General features: G+C 39.6%; 1 protein-coding gene across 2 annotated transcripts in view; it reads right to left on the bottom strand.

Moving 5' to 3' along the window:
- LOC124170125 (mucin-19-like) overlaps nt 1-20,961 on the bottom strand; it is a 51,494-nt gene extending 30,533 nt beyond the window's left edge. Inside the window, exons 1-5 of one of the 2 annotated variants that reach the window (XM_046548814.1) lie at nt 20,544-20,961; nt 20,252-20,389; nt 17,425-17,619; nt 12,998-13,108; nt 5,213-5,607 (exon numbers count right to left, since the gene is read on the bottom strand). In XM_046548814.1, the coding sequence (XP_046404770.1) occupies nt 5,213-5,607; nt 12,998-13,108; nt 17,425-17,619; nt 20,252-20,389; nt 20,544-20,675 (971 nt within the window). In that variant the 5' untranslated portion in view covers nt 20,676-20,961. The remainder of the gene's footprint in view (nt 1-5,212; nt 5,608-12,997; nt 13,109-17,424; nt 17,620-20,251; nt 20,390-20,543) is intronic. The other variant, XM_046548815.1, reaches the window with a different exon arrangement.
- Nucleotides 20,962-21,511: the final 550 nt, after the last annotated feature.

Here is a 21,511-nt window from a genome sequence, read left to right as displayed (position 1 = left end):
CTTCCCGCTTTTGCTTTTCGGCTTCGCTATGGTGGTCGCCCGGGCGAGCGTCGCCTGGGCATCATCATCGATGAAACATCGTCGCAGTTACGGGAACCAAAATTATTGTGAACACGGTGAAAAATGTGATGACAAAAATTCCGAGTTCTACACGGAAAAATGCCTTGAAATCACTTTTTATGTTCCGGAAAACCATTATGTCAAGTAAAACCTTGCGCACCTACCTGAGAATTCATTTTGCAGAAAATTTGCAAAAACCGTAATGGCAATTAACAATAAACACACCGCTTTACACTTTGCATAGACTGACTGTATTACCGCCCACGAAACAAACAACCTGCAATGCCCACTGCTTCGCCTTTTTTCTCAAGTGAAATTAAAAAGACCTGACGTTATCGCGAAGCTAGGTGTGATAAACAAATTCCGATCTCATAATCTTCGTGACGTTATCGCGAAATGACGTTAAACGGGGTGACGTAGAACGAAGACTCACTGTATATTTACAAACAAACGAAATATTTGCGGGGCGCATTGTTTACTGTGCCAACAAGGGAAGTGCATAGAGGAGGACCAATCCCATCCCATTGAAGGCTCATCTCTGTTGCCCCTTCGATCGCATTCTAATTGGTTTTCAAAAATATTTTCACCACTAATTATAACAATAAAACTCATATAAAATGGAGTATAAACTCATAGAAAATGGAGTTCCTTATTATAAGTACTCACCCAAAACCATTCTTGAAAACTATCACTGCAAGATTTATTATGACCGTTCAATTATTACCAATAAAACAGTCCATAGCAATGGACCTGATCTAGTAGTGCAAGATAAAACTCACAATGAAACGTACTTGATGGACATTGCCGTACCTAATTCGCATAATATCACCACAGCCTACACCAGCAAAATGGAAAAGTACGAAGAACTTAAAAATGAAATCAAGACATTGTGGAAATGAGATAAAGTACACATAATACCAATCATTATCTCTGCCACAGGAGTAGTGCCTCATTCAATCCATCAAGGTAATAAAACTATTAGACTGCCAAAAAACTTGTTCTAACACAATACAAAAAGCAGCAATTTTAAATACTTGCCAGATTGTCAGAAAATTTTTCAACACAGAGTAAAAAGACGAGAGTGCTTGGTGATACCCGCACCTCGCCTAAAACCAGCAAAAATGCTGTGAAAATATATTTTAAATAATAATAATAATAATAATTTTATTGTCATCCAGCCTTTACAGCAATAGACAACGTCAAACATCTACAGATATTAAAACAGTATGCATTGTAGCTTTATGCAATTTGAGACAAGAACATTACACAAATGCAAATACAATTTCATTTACATATTGACAGCAATTATAAAAGACCAGCAATCTCTAGATTTTTGTTTCAAAAAATTCCTGCAAGGAGTAAAACGGTCTTGCAACAAGCCATTCGAGTATTTTATTTTTGAAATTATCAGTAGGTATAACTACCATACCACCTGGGAATTTATTGTATATTCTCATCCCTATGCTCTTGTAGCTGTTAAACGATGTGGATAACCTGTAGTATAGTAAATTTAATTTGTTGCTATTCCTTGTGTTATGATAGTGAATATTTTGTCTCTGAAGGAGATGAGGTAAATTATTCTTTGTGTGTAATAAAACAGAGTAAATACATAAATTAACAACTGTCAATATTTTAAGTTCAATGAAAAAAGGCTCACTGTTACGTTTAACCCGCATGACTGTAATTTGTACAAAAGTTTGTTGTGAGGTACCATGTCAAAAGCTTTCTTAAAATCTTGAAATAATGCATCAACTTGTCTTTACGATCTACCAGATTTTATAACATTGAATTATTCATTATAATGGCATGCACTGTAGTCCAGATATAAATTTGCAAAGTACAGCATTAAGCTGCCGACAGTAGATAAAGCCCATATCCTGTCATATCCATTATTGAAATTAGATTGTGAGTGACTTATTTCCTCCCCTTCTCATAAATTTCTGGGTGTTTTTATTGACAAAATCCCTTACGTGGGAAAAACATTGATTTTGTGTGTTCTCGGGTGGCCTCAGGATGTTACCTCTTGAGGAGAATCCTTCCAATCACCAACCTTAATGTGGCCTAATCTGTTTATTATGCATATGTTTTTAGAAGTCTTAAATACAGTGTGGTTCCCTGGGGTCATACTATTTGTACCACTAGGTTATTCAAACTTCAAAAATGGGCTATCAGGATATTGATGGGTGTTAATAAATCCACTTGTTGTAGGCAATTTTTCAAAAAGCTCAATATCTTGACTCTTCCTTGTACAGTGGAACCCCGATTTATCGTTCCCGCATTCATCGTTTTCCCGCATTCATCGTTCGCCGCTCCTGGTCCCAAATTAAGTTCCATAAAGACAATGTAATTTTTTCCCGCATCTATCGTTCCACGAAGTATCGTTTTCCCGCATTTATCGTTTGAAGATCGCGGTCCCGTCGAATAATTTTCCCGCATTCATCGTTTGATAAAAATGAGACGAAGTGTTTACAACGTGTTATTTATGGCTAATCACAACAGACACAGTTTGAATCTTCCCCAGGAGATTGAAATGCAATAGGGAGAAGCAGAGTGCCGTGGGATAGTTACATAAGCGCATTTCCCAAGATCCGGTATCCCCCCCCCCCCTGGTTGAAGCTTTCTTCTTCTCCGAAATAAAAAAAAGGTCCCAGCTCGAGCAGGGATCGTTTTACGACGACCTTAGCTTCGAAAGAAAATATCAAGTTACTCGAGAACAAAAGAAACCTTTTTCACGCCTCCCCCTCTCTCGACCGCTAACTTTTTTTTAGCCGACTCGCTTCAAAGGTGGAGGTCAACTGCTGCATGAATCACCTACAGTGGAACCTCGTTAAAGCGAGTACGGGCTATAACGACACCCCCGCTATTACGAGAGATAGCCGATGCACCGTCAATTGACCCTATAATAAGCGTGTTAAAAAATTCGTTTTTACGAGACCCTTTCGGTGTTGGCTCTCGCCATAGCGAGGGTTTCAGCACCGGAAGACTTTCATCAAGACTCCTTAACCTCTGTAACTGCTAGCGATCTGTTAGAAATGAAGTTAATGGAGTGCTCAGTCTCAAATTTATGTGGTAAACTGTCGTTCGATAAATATAATGATTGATGAAACAATGCTCTGCATGATTTTTATTCAGTGCGGCGCTTATAAATTGTTCGAATAGTTGGTCGTTATTTGAGTAAGGAAATTTAGTGATGCAAAAAAACATCGCCTTTCGTCTGTATTTATGCTTACGTTTATCGGATAGATGTTTATCTGTCGCCGCACCACTCCTGTTCCTGTATATCTGTTCGCAACAGGTATATTGTCTATTATTTGCTCCACCTCCGGTAAAGCGACAATTCGCTATAGCGAGTGTTTATTAGTGCACCGTGGGGTGTCGTTATATCGAGGTTTCACTGTATTAGCCCAAAAGGTATCTAAAAATGAATTTCGGCAAATGGTATTACACTTTTATTATATTGAGATATTAGTGATGTGCACGTAATTCAGTAAAGATTGATACCAAACACGACGTATTTCTAACGTTATTTAAGAATTTTAAGCAAGGAAATAGTTGGAATAATACGATGGTGATTTCTGGCGAATACCGATATCCTCGCAGCTGATAGTGAGCTTCACGGCAGTTGATGCGATTTTTTTCGAAAACAATTACGAGTCTGGTTACAATTTACAAGTTATGCTACAAGTTTCACTTGTCTGAGTTGCTAACGAAGTGATGTCATCTCAGGATATTTTGTTTCTCTCGACTAGCAATCTGAATACATCTGCTCATCTAGAGCTACGCTACTTATTGTTAGAAATGAGTGGGTAAGTTGCCTTCTCTATAGGATAAAAAATTTAATTGCGCAGTCATATGGTCATGATTCACCCTCTGCAGTAAGCTCTGCCTACGCCGTACGCGATAGCATTAGTGCCGAACTTCACCTCGTACGAGTGATTCCGTACTTTCCGGGGTGGGTTGACTTAAAACCAGCGAGTGTTTTCCGTGTGGGTTCAATGGAGTCCGGTTTCATTTTTATTAGTTTTATTCTTATTCGTCTTCGGACCATGGCCCTTCCGAAGATACAAGTGAGAACTTTAAAAGATGGACTCAAAATAATTGATGATGAAGGAAAGAATCCGGGCTGAAAATGCGTGAATATTGCAGAACGCCTCGGTTTGTCCGGTAGCACATGACGGCAGGGGTGGGGGTAGAGCGAAAAAATCCCAGGTGAAAACAAGAAGTGGGATGAAGCCGAGGATCAGGTGGGCGTGCCGCTGACGATTAACGCCACATTGCCTCAATCATATTAAAAATTTCATTGCTAGAAAGGAACATTTCCAATAATAAACTATTTTTGGTCTTCTTGATCCATCTCATAGCCAATCACTGCGACGGCGAAATCAGTTGTTTGAGGCATAACACGCACATTTCTCGCGTAAATACGTGTACTTGAAATGGCATTTGATGGATAAGAATGTTTACAGTGAAATAGCAGTGAAAATTCCGAGTGGAGTTCAAAAATTTTTTAGCAAGGCGGCTTGTTCCCTTAGGATATTAGAAAGAGAGATAAGTCGAATCAACAATATGACCTAAGTGTTTCGATAAAGTAATAATATTCCTGTAATCAGCTGAAATCTCGTTTGAATCCATTAATGAATGTCATAATTCGCAAAAATCCAGCGGATCCTGGGACATAGGCAACCCGGACAACCATTCCCGTATTTATCGTTTTCCCGCATTCATCGTTCTTTTCATCCATCCCCCTGAAAAACGACAGATCGAGGTTCCACTGTATTTACATTTATTATGCTCCAATATATGACACCACCATACAACACCAGGAGGAGCAAAGACTTTAGAACTGTGTCACACAATCTTTCATTATATGCAAAAGGTCCTCCCTACGTTGGTTGCAAATTCTTCAACCACCTGCCTTCGAATATTAAAGGTGTTAACTGCCTCCTAGATTTTAAAGTAAAGTTGAAAAGGTATTTGATATCTATGTAATGCCTTTTATTCTGTAAACGAATTTCTTTCAATGTAATGTGTGTCATTGTATTCTCTTCTTTATTTTATTTTGTTTATTTCTTTGACTTGTCCTATACATGTATAAGTGTCCTGGGATGATTAAAATTATTATTATTATCCTTAAGTATCCACAGACACTGACCTGTTAGCATCCTGTGAGGGCTTCTTAACTTCCGTCACTTTGGAAGCAAACGAATCCCTCTTCCCCACAACTCCATCCTGATGCCTGCTCTTCGATTTCGAGTCGTTCTCGCGAACTTGCGATTTCTCCTGGCGTATCTGAGAGGCTCTCGACTTGCTGGACTCGGAGTCACTACCTTTCGGCGTCGTCTTCCCCCCCCTCCCGCCATCAGAGCCCATACGCCCATCAGACTTTCCCTCCCTCTCCTTCTTCAACGGCCGCTCACTCCGGGAAGGGGAGTCCAGAGAAATGCTGTTTGACGCCTCGGACACGGAAGATGTCTTCCTTTCCCTCGCCACGCCAGCCGACTTGCCCACCGAGGAGTCGACCACTGGCGCTGACGGAGACGGTGCCACCTGAAATGACAATGGGGTGGTTTCCTACTATTAACGATAATAAAAACTCAAGTGTTTTTTTTATCAGTTTTTTGATCCTGTTTTAAATAACAATTTTTACTTAAAAAATTGGTTCGAATAGGGAATGCATTGGGAATATTAGCCCATTAGTTCATAGCGTCCGATATGTTGGACGTGTGTATTTTATTTTGTTATAGGCTCCAGTTGACTTTCCCTACATTTTAATACTGCAATAAGTTCAAATGGATGTCTGTCTTCACCCCCCCGCTAATATTTTAGTTGACTCATTGAATTTATCGACTAAAGAAGTATTTATGTGAGACATGGCGCACCTCTGATATATCGGACGCTATGCACTAATGGGTTAAATATGAGTTTTAGAAAAGTTAAGCAGTCAAAGAAACATTAAACTAAGCAATAATAATGATTTTGCAACGTTTTATGATTTTTTGTTGCATTGCGGTAAATGTCAGACCGCACGTCCCTGGTAGTTTGACTAGATTTGCACGTCACTGGTTAAGGGTTGGGCCGTGGTATACTCTGCACGAATCACGGGAGAGAGAGCAGTCAGGGACGTACCCAGGATCATAACTAGAAGGGGAGAGGGGGCAAGCGGAGTTCGTTCAGGTTCTAACGCTGAAAAGGTTATGGAAACCAATATTTCAAAAAAATCATAACAGCACTTTATATTTGTACAGGCCAACAAAATAAATTTGTTTGAAAACTTTTTTTATCTTAATAACTGATCTTCATAGAATTTCATGTGCCAAATCCAAACCTGGCCTTAGTTTTTTCAGTATCACCCATAGTTTCCAAGCAATATGTATTTAATATTTAACTAATCGTAAGCAGGTAGTGCAATTAAACACTAATTGTAATGGTGATGTTAATCAGAACTACTCAGATGTCCTTATTTCAAATTGTGGAGTGCCCCAAGGATCTATTCTAGGGCCACTATTATTCATCATTTTTATTAACGACTTACCATCTCATTTGCATCAGAGTAAAGTCATTTTATATGCTGATGATGCTACTACTCTGAGTTTTGGTAATAAGACAGGGGAGGTGATTGATATGGCACGCTCATCAGTAGCACAGATGATTGACTGGTGTAAAAGTAATAACTTAAAATTGAATGGAAATAAAACATGTTTTTTAAATTTCCATCACAAAATTAGTCCTCCAGAAACGAGTCCTCTACTTAAGACTAATTCATCAACAGCCATTCAGCAGTCTAGCTCTACAAATTTTTTAGGGTTGAAATTAACTGAAAACCTTGATTGGCAATATCATATTGAGGATTTAGTTAGCAAAATGGCAACGGGAATATATATGATTCGCAAATTGGCTCCAACTACTTCATTAGAAATACTGAAATTGATATATTATGCCAAAATTCATTCTCACTTGGCTTATTGTGTAGTTTTATGGGGAAACACAAGTGCTGCTGCTAGAGCATTCTCTATGCAAAAAAGAGCCTTGAAAGTTATGGCAAATGTGTCCATCAGGTCTCCTGGAAAGCCATTATTTCTAAAATATAAAATAATGACACTACCAAGTATGTACATTTTTTACTGTGCATTATTTGTAAAAAAGAACCCTACCTTATTTTTACCAAACTCCTCGGTTCATGCCTATCTGACCCGTGGGAGTGAAAATATACATACAGTAAAACCCCTTATTTACACTTTTCTAGGGACCCAAGAAAAAAAGTGTAAATTGCGGGAAAATGCAAATAGCGGGAAATGGAGAATTTTCACTTTTATTCATATACTGGCTTTGGAAATGTTAATTTTTTAATTGTTCTCTAAGCATTATTCCATAACATTGTTTCCCTCAGAAGCACAGTGTTTTTGCTGGCAGCAAAAATTAAAAATAATCCTGTTTTGTCTGCATTGAAAACATCTTTTGGGCTGTAACCCTTCCAGAACTCTAATATATTCAGATTCTTTCCACTGTGTTGCTGTCTCTATGTTAACATCTTTGCTTTCACCACTCACCATCTTACATACAAGACTGTACCTATTTTTGAATCTATCCAACCAACCATTATAGATGCCGTGGAATCTTTGATTCCCAATCTTGTCGGGAAATACTTTTTCTCAAGGGCCTTTGGGCCTGTTTACACGATACATTAGCACGTACGAGTTTAATGTTAAAAATGATTTTTGTGGACCGGAACGGGACATGTACAAATGTAGGCAGGGGCAGATCCAGGATTTTTTTCTGGGAGGGGCACAGAGGGCCTGACAGGCAAAAGATCTTGTCTTAATTGAGATTAAAAACAAGATATAACAATGATCTCTCAAGATGAAAAAATTCTCTTTATTTTTAAATCAAAGCTATTCTTATTGAATTAAATGATTAAGCCTCCTTTAGTAATACACAAAACAAAGCAAACGTAATGATGACCATCAGGGGCGGATCCAGGATTTCTTTCTGGAGGGCGCAAGCAATGCCGTATCCAGGATTTTGTTCTGGAGGGGGGGGCACAAAAGGAACGCAATGATAACTGGACCGTATTAAAAATCTTTCATATTTTTTAAGTGTCTGGGGGGGCATGTGCCCCCCCCATACATCCTCCTATGATAACCGTATTCAAATTTTGTCTATTTTTTTAAGCATCTGGGGGGGGGGGGGGCACGTCCCCTGCCCCTAAATCAGACTACGAATACATGAACCAAATTTGAACAGGTTCTATTTTCTGTTCATGCATACGCACAAGTTGGGTGAATACACGGTGCATTTTCGTGATCATAATTTAGACATTAACTTGTACGAGTTAATGTACTATGTAAACAGGCCTTTAGATGACACCATTTGCAGGGACATTTGATGATCTTGCACCTAAAAACTACTCTTTTAGAATTCGTTCTATTTCTTCTTACTTGGAATTCTTCACATATATTCTCTTTTTTGATAAATAGCCGCACTGGTTCGCATATTTTACAATGGCATCGCGATTTTTCACCACGGTATTCAATGTTGAGACTGGGAATCCGATCGGATTGCCAATCCCAACATTCTAGTTGCTTCGCCAGCGTTTGAATCGATGTGGTTTCCGGTGTGGGAATCGACTAGCTCTAAAATTTTCATTTTCTCGTCAATTAAAAATGTCCGTTTTTCACCTCGAATTTCCATTTTCAAGCCGGATAAATTCTATTTCCTGTACGAATTGAGGGTAACTTGGCAACACACGAGTATCTGAACTACTCCTCGGAGATCAAGTGCGCAGTACAAACTGTCATGTGCGACTTCATAATTTTTGAAAGTTACTATAGTTTGCAATACACTACTATTTGAATGGGATAATTCAAGTTTAAATAAGTTTTTTTAAGTATTTAATTAACCCATAATTGCTACGCAACTGTTGAATGAAGACAGCGCAAATGATCCCAGTTGTCGGTCAAGTTTTATAGTTCCGGCATTTATCATGTTTCATCACGTCTGGTTTCCTGTCAAACTCTCGTATTAAATAATCGACTACATGATTATTGTCAACATTCCTTCAGGAGTTCTTGCATTATAATTATTACATAGCTCGATTGCTCAATACACCTACTTTCATATCATGAATCTTTTCGCCGCTGACAGAAAACGAGATGACGTAGTTCAACTTTCCGACGTTAGTGGCGTTCTGTCCCGCCACATTCAAATTCTTCCCGAAAATAGTTCTCATTACGTCTCTCTCTCTTGGACTTTTAAATAAAAATGCGCGAAAGGAAGCCAAAAGACAGTTTTTATGGGCTGATATGCACGATTAATTGTTTTAGTACGCAAATAATTTTTTTTAGTCGGCACGTCGTGATGCACATGGCGGGAAAACGAAAAAAACACGGCGTAAATACAGGGTTCTATTTACATTGGAGAGATAGGAAATATGACGAGACCCAGAAAAAAACTTGCAATTTGCGGGAAAACGTAAATTCCGATAACGCAAATACGGGGTTCTACTGTATTTTACAACAATTATGTGCCAAAAGAGGTCCACATCACTCTGCCTCGCTTATTTTTAACAAATTGCCTACGAGTATAAAACATATTTCAAATATTAATGTTTTTAAGACAGAATTAAAAAATTTTTTACAGCCTAAGGGTTATTATAATGTAAATGAATTCTTGTCTGATAGTTCATGACAACATGTATGTTTTGATGTTCTATGTCACATGTTCTATGTCTGTTCTATGTCTCCCTGACAATGTTCTATGTCACCTGTTTGACCCATGGAACAATAAAGATATTATTATTATTATATTCAGTCTAATACCCCTATACGGTATATAGGGAAATCAATGAAACACTGTGTTGCATCATAAAATTGTTTGTATTAACTGTTCACTACATCGTGATAAAATTGTTTGTACAAATATGATTGAGTACCTTATAGTTTTTCACTAGTTTTTTATCTCAGTTTATGCCAAAGAGAAACTGCGGTGATTTTCGTTACTGTTTCGATATTGGTTTGTTATTCATTTCAGTATTTTTATTACAAATCTTGATTCAAATATGTGTTTTGAAAAATTCTCTTTCTTCAGTTATTTAGCTCAGTTTCTGTTTTTGGCTATGTCCACACCAAAAGGATTATGTCACTTTGTTCACTATTGCATTGTTTGCTAAGGTTTATTTAATATGGCATACCGTATAAGCTTGTGTAAGAGGCGCACACGTGTAAGAGGCGCACCCCTATTTTGAGGAAGGAAGCTATAAAGAAAAAAAAATTTTACGGTATTTTTTATCCTATCGTGCGGTGTTGCAGACGTATGCCTGGAATTTCGACAGTTATCGAAATTTCCTCTTTCAGTACTATTTGAAAGAGGAAATTTTGATAACTGCGGCGGTAATAGCGGCATAAGAGGGAGTAGAAAGAGTTCCGATCCTCTCTTCGCATACGTCATCGCTCTACGTTGCTTGTCCTACTCACGAACAATTTTGTTTAAAAGCTCTCGCAGGAGTATTGCAATAGAATTGCAGCCGTGGAAAATTTTAAGGCAAAACACGACAGGCACATAGCATGAACCTTCCCAAGAGATAGGACAACAATCGGGGCAATCTCAGCGCCTTAGGATAATAACCACGTCGTAGATTTAAGGCCCCTTGCACACACACCGATTTTGGACGGCTGGTAAAATATCGGCCGTCCACATTCCAATAGTGAACAATGGGAGAGCATTGGAGCTTGCACACGTACCGAATACGCGCCGGCACCGGTTAAATGCCGGTTAGCTGCCGGCCATTGTCACTGTGGATCGCCGTCGCCGGCTCAAAAACATTGCAACTTATCGTTTGACCGGTAAAAATCTGGCGTGTGTGCAAGCATCGCTTCACCGGTAAAATATCGGCCGATATTTTACCGGCCGTCAAATTTTCGGTGTGTGTGCGCGGGGCCGTTTTTTTTTCCTTTCCGGGACTCCATAGGAAAATAGGAAATTATCAAGTTACAGGGGATCAATGGAAACGCGTTTCATCCCTACCCCATCTCACCAACTGACCTTTTTCGGTCTACCAGGTTCAATTCTCCGAGTTTCTGGAGGTCAAATGCTAGGTGAGTCACCTTCTGAGCTCGAAGATATCTCGATATCTTTCAGCAATTGTATGACACGCACGAGGTTCTAAAAAGAATTAGACCTAACGCGACGTATATCTGACAGCATTTAAGTTTTTTGAGCTCTAATTGATTGACACAAAGATTTATAGCTAAAACATGGCTAATAATATTCAACATAGTCCAAACAGCACAATTTCGGAAGAAACAAGCGTAGCATGAGCGCATTCAAACAAGACGAGACGGACTGGAAACTTCAGGCAACGCAAACTGCGTATATCACATTGCTGTGCCTTCGCCTCTTCACTTCAAAGGCAACGACGTCAAATGCAAGATCGGACGTTTTCTTCCCTTGCTCCTTCGCTCATAGCCTCGTAGCTTGAAATATGGAGGGCGCTCCTTCCCCTCGACCTCTCCTTCAGCGCTAGTCCAACAATGAACACACTCGTTCGAATTTTTTAAACCGCAGGTTTTGACACCAATATAATTTTCAATTGCAAAAATCCTCATATTAGCGTCTGAAGATAATTTTTGAAAAATCAGGTGCTCAGCGTAATGGAAATTGCTCGGCAAGACAGATGTTGACGAATCAGGTATGTCCTTCAAAACTACGCGTTTCTATACGTTTGATAAGCGATTACTATATGCAGTATAAATGCCGCGGGATACCCACTCGTGGCAGTAAATTTAGCGCGTGCTCCGGAGCGAATCACCCCGCGCGATCTTTTCAATGTTCACCTCTGGGGTACCGACGTGACGGTGCGATGCTTACGAGAAATTCAAACAGGAGCATTTTAAAAACACGTCACTAAGGGAGAAACTCCCCTACCTGCCGCTTGATTTTGACCCAGGGTTTCAGATGACTGACTCACGCTGTAAACCAAGGCCCCTCAGTTCCCCTTGGACTTGCGACCGGGTAGGGGAGGGGGGGGAAGATAAGAAGTTTGTGTAAGAGGCGCACCCCCATTTTCCGCTGCAATGTTTGGGAAAAAAGGTGCGCCTCTTACACGAGCTTATACGGTATTTTTTATTGCATGTTTATATTTCATTTTCAATGCTTTCTTTTTTATCACAATAGGGTGGTTTCCTTCATCAAAGAAAACGAAAGGCATTGATTGCGATTCGATACCCACCATTAGTGTATTCAAAATATACAAATTATTTGGTTTTAGAAATCCCAGTTTAGACGAATGGCAATGGTCAATTTTACCCTCATTTGAAAAAGGTCAGATTGGTGCCCATGCGATGCCACTCCATGTGACGTCACAGGGACCTAGTTTCTATACGAGTAGGTAGGAGTTTTACATCGTCTGAGATTACCAACGCAGGCATGAGACACAGAGCTAAGGGAGACATTCCTTAATAATTACCTATTAAAATTATGTATGGTTGGAAAGTTTCCTTCGTTTGATAAGGTATTAACAATACTTATTTAAGCCAAGCACTACCTGCTAGTAGCCTGCATCGTAGCGGCGGTCATAGCCTCGCACCAAGGTGGCCCCACACGTCGGCAACCAGAATAACAGTTTAGAAATTTATAACGTAACACAGGTTTTTTCCCAACATTCATACTTAGCAGTCACGTTTTTTCGTGCTTGGAAATTTTCACTTTTCATTTAATCGCAAAAAATTGATATATCATCATTTAAAAATCTAAAAGCATGAAATACGTACTCCAGGAGTAATAATCTTTCGATTTAGGCGATAAAAAAAAATAGGAAACTACCCCATGCACTCAACTCTGCTGTTAGTTCAATAGAATGTTAAAATAACCTTAAGCTCACCACCATTGTAGAATTGGTGCTCTGAGGGGTATTGTACCCAGAGCTAATAAATATTATTATCACCTTTTTGGCCACAGGGTTCGCTGGAGATTCCAGGGGACGCTTCCGATTCTTGCTGTTCGCGTCGTCATCCCCCCTTCCAATGACACCTCTTGACTTCTTCGCAGTATTCCCCTGCAACAACAAGCACACATCAAGAAATTAACACATCCGTCATATAAAACTGCTTTACAGTCACTCACTGACTCTTTGACACAACAGACTTGGCAATGTATTGGAGCCATATTTGTAATTGTTTGGTAAAAGCCATAGTTGTGATTGCTTGGTAAAAGCCATATTTGTAATTGTTTTGTAAAAGCCATAGCTGTGATTGTTTGGTAAAAGCCATATTTGTAATTGTTTGGTAAAAGCCATATTTGTAATTGCTTGGTAAAAGCCATAGTTGTGATTGTTTGGTAAAAGCCATGTATGTAATTGTTTGGTAAAAGGCATATTTGTAATTGTTTGGTAAAAGCCATATTTGTAATTGTTTAGTAAAAGCCTTGGTTGTGATTGATTGGTAAAAGCCTTATTTATTTTTATTGTTAAGTTTTTCCCTGAAATATTTTCTAACTGCCTGTCTGTTATTTTTTATAAATATTTTAGCACTCTAAGAAACAATGATTAATTTTTATCTTTTATTTTAATTAGAATTGTGACTTAAATTGGGGTGGGAATCGAGTTACGTATCTTCCTCCTTCCAGTTACCGTGAGAGAGGGACATAGAGGAGTTACGCTGCATGGTGGAGAAGGCTGAGATCTGGCCAGTTTAACCCTCTCGAGACGGCAGTTTTCGTCTTAGGATGACTGCTGTACTGAGCCCAAGAGACTCTTCTTTCTCGTGGTGCGGAGCATTTTTGGAGGGCATTCGTTAAGAAGGGTCTCGCGGAACCTTTTTTGACCCCTCCCCGCTAGGACTCCGCACTATCTCGGACTCCGAGAGTAGTTGTGCTCCCTCCTTTCCAGGTTTACGACCATACCTGCAGCATTGGTTTGTGGTCAACTTATGGATTGCTTAGATGTATTTAGCACATGGATAATTGTTGCTTGACATAAATTGCAGACTTTGAATTGAATTTCTCATTTTTTTCTGAGCATTGTCAAATTTTAAACGAAGTTCTAAAATCAATATTAACGCATTTAACACATTGCGTACAGATGGCGAGAATTCTCATTATATTTTTTCCTGAACCTTCCGGACGGATGACGAAGATTCTCGTCATTTAGGCACGTCAACCTAAACAATTTTAAAGCGTACGCTTAAACATACTAACAAATACGCTTTAAATTGTTCAGGTTCATGCGCCTAAATGACTAGAATCTTCGCCATCAGTTCCGGAACATACGGAAAAAAATGATGAGAATTCTTGCCATCCATACGCAATGTGGTTACCTGCCAACATTAATGTTACATAATCGTGCAAAAGATCCACAGAGAAAAAATCATTCGCCTTGACCGGGATTCGAACCCGGATCCCCCGATTTCCAGTCGAGTGCTTTAGCCAGTTAAGAGACCGAGGTGTCATTCTTCCCTGTGGATATTTTCGGACACTACTGGACAGGATGTCGCGTTTACGCAACGCTGGGAAAACTCTGGTGAATATAAATGAAAAATCAAATTTTCTAACTTAGGTTGCCTTTTTTATTTTTCATCTTCACTTATGATTAGAGGTCCGTGAATTCCGCGAGACGCGATACCACGAAATAACGCGAAATCGGTGAATAAAAACGAAATTTCACGTTTTTTGTGATTTAAGGTGGATTAGCGAAAAAAATCACATCTAATGAGTCATAATCTATTAAAGCCTAAGCCTTAATTGTTTAACACTGCCGGCGTTCATTTGCTCTTTCTCATTACGATTCCATGGTCAATTGGCTCATTTAGTCTCCCGCGTAACGCATCTACGTAATATCACGCACTGTAGTGATTTCTCAGCCAGCATTTGCCGTTAGGTGGATATACACTATCAGGGTTCCCACTCAACCGTGAAAACCTTAAAACCGTGAATATGCCGTGAATTTCGTCTTCCGTGAAAAAACCTGGAAATAGCCGTGAATTTCATCAATAAAACCTTAGGAATCTCTCAAACTTGATTGTAAAACTACAATTGGCAGATTAGAAGAAAAATCTATCTTTCGAGCATGTTTCAAAGCTGAGTCACGTGCAGATACCACGCATTTATCTGCTCACGTGCATTCGAAGCGCAATTATTAATTGGTCCATGTGCCATGACAGCACATTGACCTTAAGCCTGCGATTAGAAGACAGGCAATAAAAATCAGGTGGATCTGAATTTTGCTAACTATAGTCCTAATCCCATCCTAGCTATCCTAATCATTTTAAGTGACTGTTGAACTAAGAGAGATCACATTGTTTTCTCTCCAATCATGGTAAAAATCATGCAATGGCGCTCGCTTTCTGTAATTATTAACCCATTTTGTGCTACCCTTCTTCCTGGGGTACAGTCGAAAACTGCAGAGGGTATTTTAATAATATGTAGCAACTAGAAAAAATAAATATTATATAGTTAATTTTTTAGATATCTTTAAGCGGTTATTTTTAATTAATGAGATTAAATATTGAATTTTGATAACTGCGGCGGTAACAGTGGCATAAGAGGGGGGAGAAAGAGTGCCAACCCTCTCTTCGCACACGCCATTACTCTACGATGCTGGTCCTACTCACCAACAATTTTGCTTAAAAGCTCTCAAGCAGAAGTATTGCAATAGAATTGCAGCCGTGGAAAATTTTAAGGCAAAACGTGACAGGCGCGTAGCATGAACGTTTCCAAGAAATTGGACCAAAATCAGGATTTCAGTGCCGCAGGATAATAACCACGTCGTAGATTTAACGGAACCATGCTCGGCCCTCCATCAGCCAATGCCTCTGCCATTTTTTTTTCCTTTCCGAGACCCCACAGGAAAATAGGAAAATGTCAAGTTACAGGGGAACAATGGAAACGTGTTTCATCCCTACCCCATCTCACCAACTGACCTTTTTCGGTCTACCAGGTTCAATTCTCCAAGTTTCTGGAGGCCAAATGCTAGGTGAGTCACCTACTGAGCTCGAAGATATCTCAATATCTTTCAGCAATTGTATGGAACGCACGAGATTCTAAAAAGAATGAGACCTAACACGACGTATATTGACAGCATTTAAGTTTTTTAAGCTCTAATTGATTGACACAAAGATTTATCGTTAAAACAAGGCTACTAATATTCATCATAGTCCAAACAGAACAATTTCAGAAGAAACAAGCGTAGCATGAGCGCATTCAAACAAGACGAGACGGACTGGAAACTTCAGGCAACGCAAACTGCGTGTATCACATTGCTGCGCCTTCGCCCCTTCACTTTGAAGGCAACGATGTCACATGCAAGATCGGACGTGTTCTTCCCTTGCTCCTTCGCTCATAGCCTCGTAGCTTGATATACAAAGGTGAGGGATCGCGCTCCTTCCCCTCGACCACCCTTTCAGCGCTCTTCACTTATAAGCTTTTCCGATTTCTTCCGTCCACCATTTAGTCCAACAATGAACACACTCGTTTGAATTTTTTAAAGCGCAGTTTTTGACATCAATATAATTTTCAGTTGCAATAATCCTCATATTAGCGTCTGAAGATGATTTTTGGAAAATCAGGTCCTCAGCGTAATGGAAATTACTTGGCAAGACATACATTGATGATTAACTACTTATGTCCTTCAAAAATACGCGTTTCTCTACTTTTGATAACCGATTACTATATGCAGTATAAATGCCGCGAGATGCCCACTCGTGGCAGTAAATTTAGCGCGCCCTCCGGAGCAAAAAAAACCCTGCGCGACCTTCCATGTTCACCTCTGGGGTACCGACGTGACGGCGCAATGCTGACAAAAAAGCAAACAGGAGCATTTTAAAAATACGTCACTAAGGGAGAAACTCCCCTGCCTGCCGCTTGTTTTTGACCCAGGGTTTTAGATGACTGACTCACGCTGAAAACCAAGGCCACTCAGTTCCCCTTGGACTTGCGACCGGTGAAGTGGAGGGGGAGAAGATAAGAAGTTTCTGTAAGAGGCGCACCCCCATTTTTGGCTGCAATTTCTGGGAAAAAAAGGTGCGCCTCTTACACGCGCTTATACGGTAAGTTTTTTTATTTCAATGTCCTCAAATTTCACATCAATAACGTAAAAGCCGATATATCGGCGTGCCGCACTAAAAGGGTTGAATTATAAGTACAAGTTCGCTTCATAAATACGATGGTTTATAAGACATCAGTGCCTTTCATTTCCGAAGGATATGAAAAAATGGTGCATATCACTGAAACCTCCAGCCTATAGTGAACCTCCATACATCAAATTGCCCAAATTTTGGTCCCCTCCATTATGATATAAAGAAATTTCACTGTAATTTGCCAGGAAAGCATCAAGTCAGATTGGGAGGTGTTTTGCTTGGCAGCAATAGGAACAATTACCGATTGCACATCATTTCCTCTTTTGCCTCCCGAAGAATCACCGTGGTCCACAGCACTGTTGGTCTTCTTATCAGGCCCCTGGGACTTGTGCTTCTCTTGTTTGGATTGAATTGAGTCAGAAATTCGCCTTTCCCGGTGGCCAGGAAGGAAGAATCTCACGTCAGGGAAGTCTCCAAGCGGGCATGGATTCGAGTCCTGCCGTGAACAAAGAATAGAAGTTGAAGCAGAGAATAAACACAGCAAGTCTCACACAAACGGTTCCCACTCAATCTAAATCATAAAATTCACAGTTTTTTCCAGGTTTTCATGGTTTAAATGTCGTCGAAACCACGGTCTGTTGATAAGCCATTTTAGGAAGAAATATTGATCACATAAAAATCACAGGCCGCACGTTAACCAAAAATTTATCAAACGCAACAGACGCCGTGCAATGCAAACGCAGCAATGAAAGTGCTGTAATCTCTCCTGACGTCACATTTCGTTTGCAAAATTCAGCTCTGGCTATAAAGGTTGTGAGTGGGAAAATGGAGGGACCAGGGTGCCAGGGAAATTAAGAAGAGTCTGATTTTTGCAAGTGTTAATGAACACTTTGGTTACCAGTCTTACGGCTTTGCTACAGGCTTAAGGTCAACGTGTCGTCATTGCGCACGGACCAATAATTGCGCCTCGAATATACCTGTGCAGATAGATCCATGGCCACGTCTGCACGTGACTGACCTTGAAATATGATTGAAATATCCATTTTTCTTTTAATCTGTCAAACATAGTTTTACGATCGTAAAATCAAGATTGAGAGATTTTGAAGGCTTTACAACGAAATTCACGGCTTTTTCCCGGTTCTCTCACGGTAGACGAAATTCACGGCTTATTCACGGTTTTAAGGTTTTCAAGGTTTAGTGGGAACACTGTAACATCTTTGCTTCACAAGATTTACACACTCATGTACACCAGAAAATTAATCCGATAGTATTAATATGATTTCCTAATTTTTTAATGCCTAAATCGAGAGATTATTGCTCATGGAGAACCTATTTCACGCTTTTAGATTTTTAAATTACGATATCTATTATATGTTATTATCCACCGTGAATTCAAACGTAGCAATGAAAGTGCTATTTCTCATGACCTCACCTGTCGATATCAAAATTCAGGTGAAGCTTAAGGTTGTGAGTGGCAAAATGGAGGGAGCAGTGAGGTAGGGAAGTAAAGAAGTGTCTGATTTTTTGCCAGGGTTAATGAACACTTTGGTTACCAGTCTCTTCCGGCTTTGGTGCAGTCTTAACCCTTTGAGTGCGGCACGCCGATATATTGCCTTTTACGTTATTGTTGTTAAATTTGAGGACATTGAAATAAAAAAACTTATATATCAGTAAACTTATAAAAATGTTGTGATAATTGTCCAATTTTTATCTCATTAATTAAAAAAAACCACTTAAAGATATCTAAAAAATTAACTATACAATGTTTATTTTTCCTAGTTGCTACATCTTATTAAAATACCCTCCGCATTTTCCGACTGTACTCCGGGAAGAAGGATAGCACTAAAAGGGTTAAGGTCAATGTGTTGTCATGGCACAAGGACCAACAATTGCACTTCGAATATATGTGTTGAGATACATGTGGCTCGGCCTTTAGATAAAGCGTTTTAGGCTCAGCACAGAAAGGGTTCCCACTCTAACTACATTATAAAATTCATGGTTTTTTCCAGGTTTTCACAGTCTATATGTCATCAAATTCACAGTCTGTTGATAAGCCATTTTAGGAAGAAATATTGATCACATAACTATCACCGGCCGCACGTTAACTAAAAATTTATCAACCACGACAGGCGCCGTGAATTCAAACGTAGCAATGAAAGTGCTATTTCTCATGACGTCACCTATCGATATCAAAATTTAGGTGAAGCTAGTAAGGTTGTGAGTGGCAAAATGGAGGGAGCAGTGAGGTAGGGAAGTAAAGAAGTGCCTGATTTTTCGCCATTTTTAATGAACACTTTGTTTGCCAGTCTTCCAATCACAAGGCTCAAGATCAATGTGTCGTCATGGCACATGGACCAACAATTGCACTTTGAATACACGAGTGGAGATAAATGCGTGGACAGTGCCTATGCGAGACTGACCTTGAAACATTAATGTATTATCTTTTCTTCCTTTTGATCTGTCAATTGTAGTTCTACTATCAAGGTTGAGAGATTTTTTTAGTTAGAGAGAAATTTTGTAGTTGTCCACCTCAAGAATGAATTACTCAATGACCTTCTAAGGTAGAGACCCAAACTAAGGCTTTTTCGGTGCCATGAACTTCTTAATAATGATAGTCTCCTGTATTCAGAGTGTAAAACGGGGGAGTTGAGCTATATGGCCTCAAATATGCAATATGGAATGAAAAAAAAACCTCAATTGTCCAATTGAGTTTCGTTTGTATAATATCTCCCACTTCTTGTCCAACTTTTAAAAATTAATCACTGTATTGTGGAAACCCAAGGAGATGCTGTCATTCACTGATAAACACTTGAACACACCCACTCACAAATACAAGTAGGCAAAACAAGATCACTAAAAACACCAAAAAGATTTCCAACAAAAAAACATCAAAGCATGATTCTAGACTTTTGACAAGTTGTCACAGCTGCCACTGTTGACAGTACCAGAGTAACTGCTTTGTTTACTGAAGCAGCACGGCCAGAAAATTTCAGGGCGCGTCCACTGTCTTCGAGAGTGCAAATACCAACTAGCGTCAATTCATTTTTACAAAATACAAGTTTTGGCCGTACATAACGCTGGGAAATGTATTCCATTAACACAAGGAGAAAGAATTTCAGAGCACTTACGATAAGCCCTCTGCTGGCGGAAGCCTTAAGAAACTCGATGCGGGACGCAATACACATTGTTTTGAAGTATTTGAACTCTGTCACCTTGTCCATGCATTGTCTGCAAATTGTGACTGGTAGGCCATCTGCTTTGCATACCTTCAATGATTAGGATGAAAACAACACTAATTTATCATACAAATAACAATTATTGGCTATGTATTGGAATATATAACAACAATTTTGGATAAACCACTAGAAACTATGTTATCAGTAGGACCAAAACATGCATCGTATTCAGTCATCTGCTTACATCCAGCTGCAAAAGTTCTTTGATAATTTCCCACACAAGGAAGCCATTAGTTCCATTAGGATCGAAGATGTTTATGGAAAAGTCGCACGTTTTGCGGCAGAGCCTGCACAGTGACAACCCACCGCCAGACATCTTCCGTCCAGAAACTTTCACTTTAGACGAGAATATTCACGAAAACATGAACTTTTCTTTCAAACATTTATAACAGACGCAAACCGATGCTGCAATAAATTAATCACAAGCGCTACACAAGCCGATACAGGCAGACGCAATCTTTCATGGTGTCATGTAAAATATAAATGTGCCCTTCGTTCATAAAGTTTATACAGCTACATTAACAACAATTCAATATTTATAATTCTGATCACGCATATCGTGGCGCACTTTAGCGTACGTTGCGCGGTTGCGTAGTCGAAACATTTGCGAAACGAGACGCGACAAGAGACAAACGAATGATATTTGTTTTGTGTTTCAAATCCTACGCTCTATTCCCGGTAGATGTCTTGTTGTACTGATCGTTACTGAAAATGCGCCTTTAGGTAATTTTTTAAATAACAATTCTTTTAGCACCTTTAAAGGAAATTAAAGAGCTTTATTAAGTAAGGTTAATCGATTTACCGGTTCTAAGGATGACTATAGTTTTCTAAACAAGTAAAACTTATAACCGATACTGACATTTATAGTACTAACTCAGCGGCGTAGCCATCGCTATTTGCAATGCAAAGTTTCTGACGGCGGAGGCGCGGAGGCTTAGGCACGGCGAGTAGACTTGTAGGTGAGGGGGGGAGAAATTCGCGGCGAAGCGGGGTAGCGCCGCTACCCCGGCCACCGTGGCGTGGCAATCGCGTGACGTCAGGATAACAGCCAATCGGAATTGACTGCCAATGTCGTCTGCATATATTGCTGTATTTACGTATTACTTATTATTTTTTCTTATTTCCTTCAACCAGCGCGAATTTAGGGACAGG

The sequence above is a fragment of the Ischnura elegans genome, chromosome 13 (assembly GCF_921293095.1).
Source record: "Ischnura elegans chromosome 13, ioIscEleg1.1, whole genome shotgun sequence".
In the NCBI taxonomy this organism is placed as follows: Eukaryota; Metazoa; Arthropoda; class Insecta; order Odonata; family Coenagrionidae; genus Ischnura; species Ischnura elegans.
This window is presented reverse-complemented; position numbering and strand designations above follow the sequence as displayed.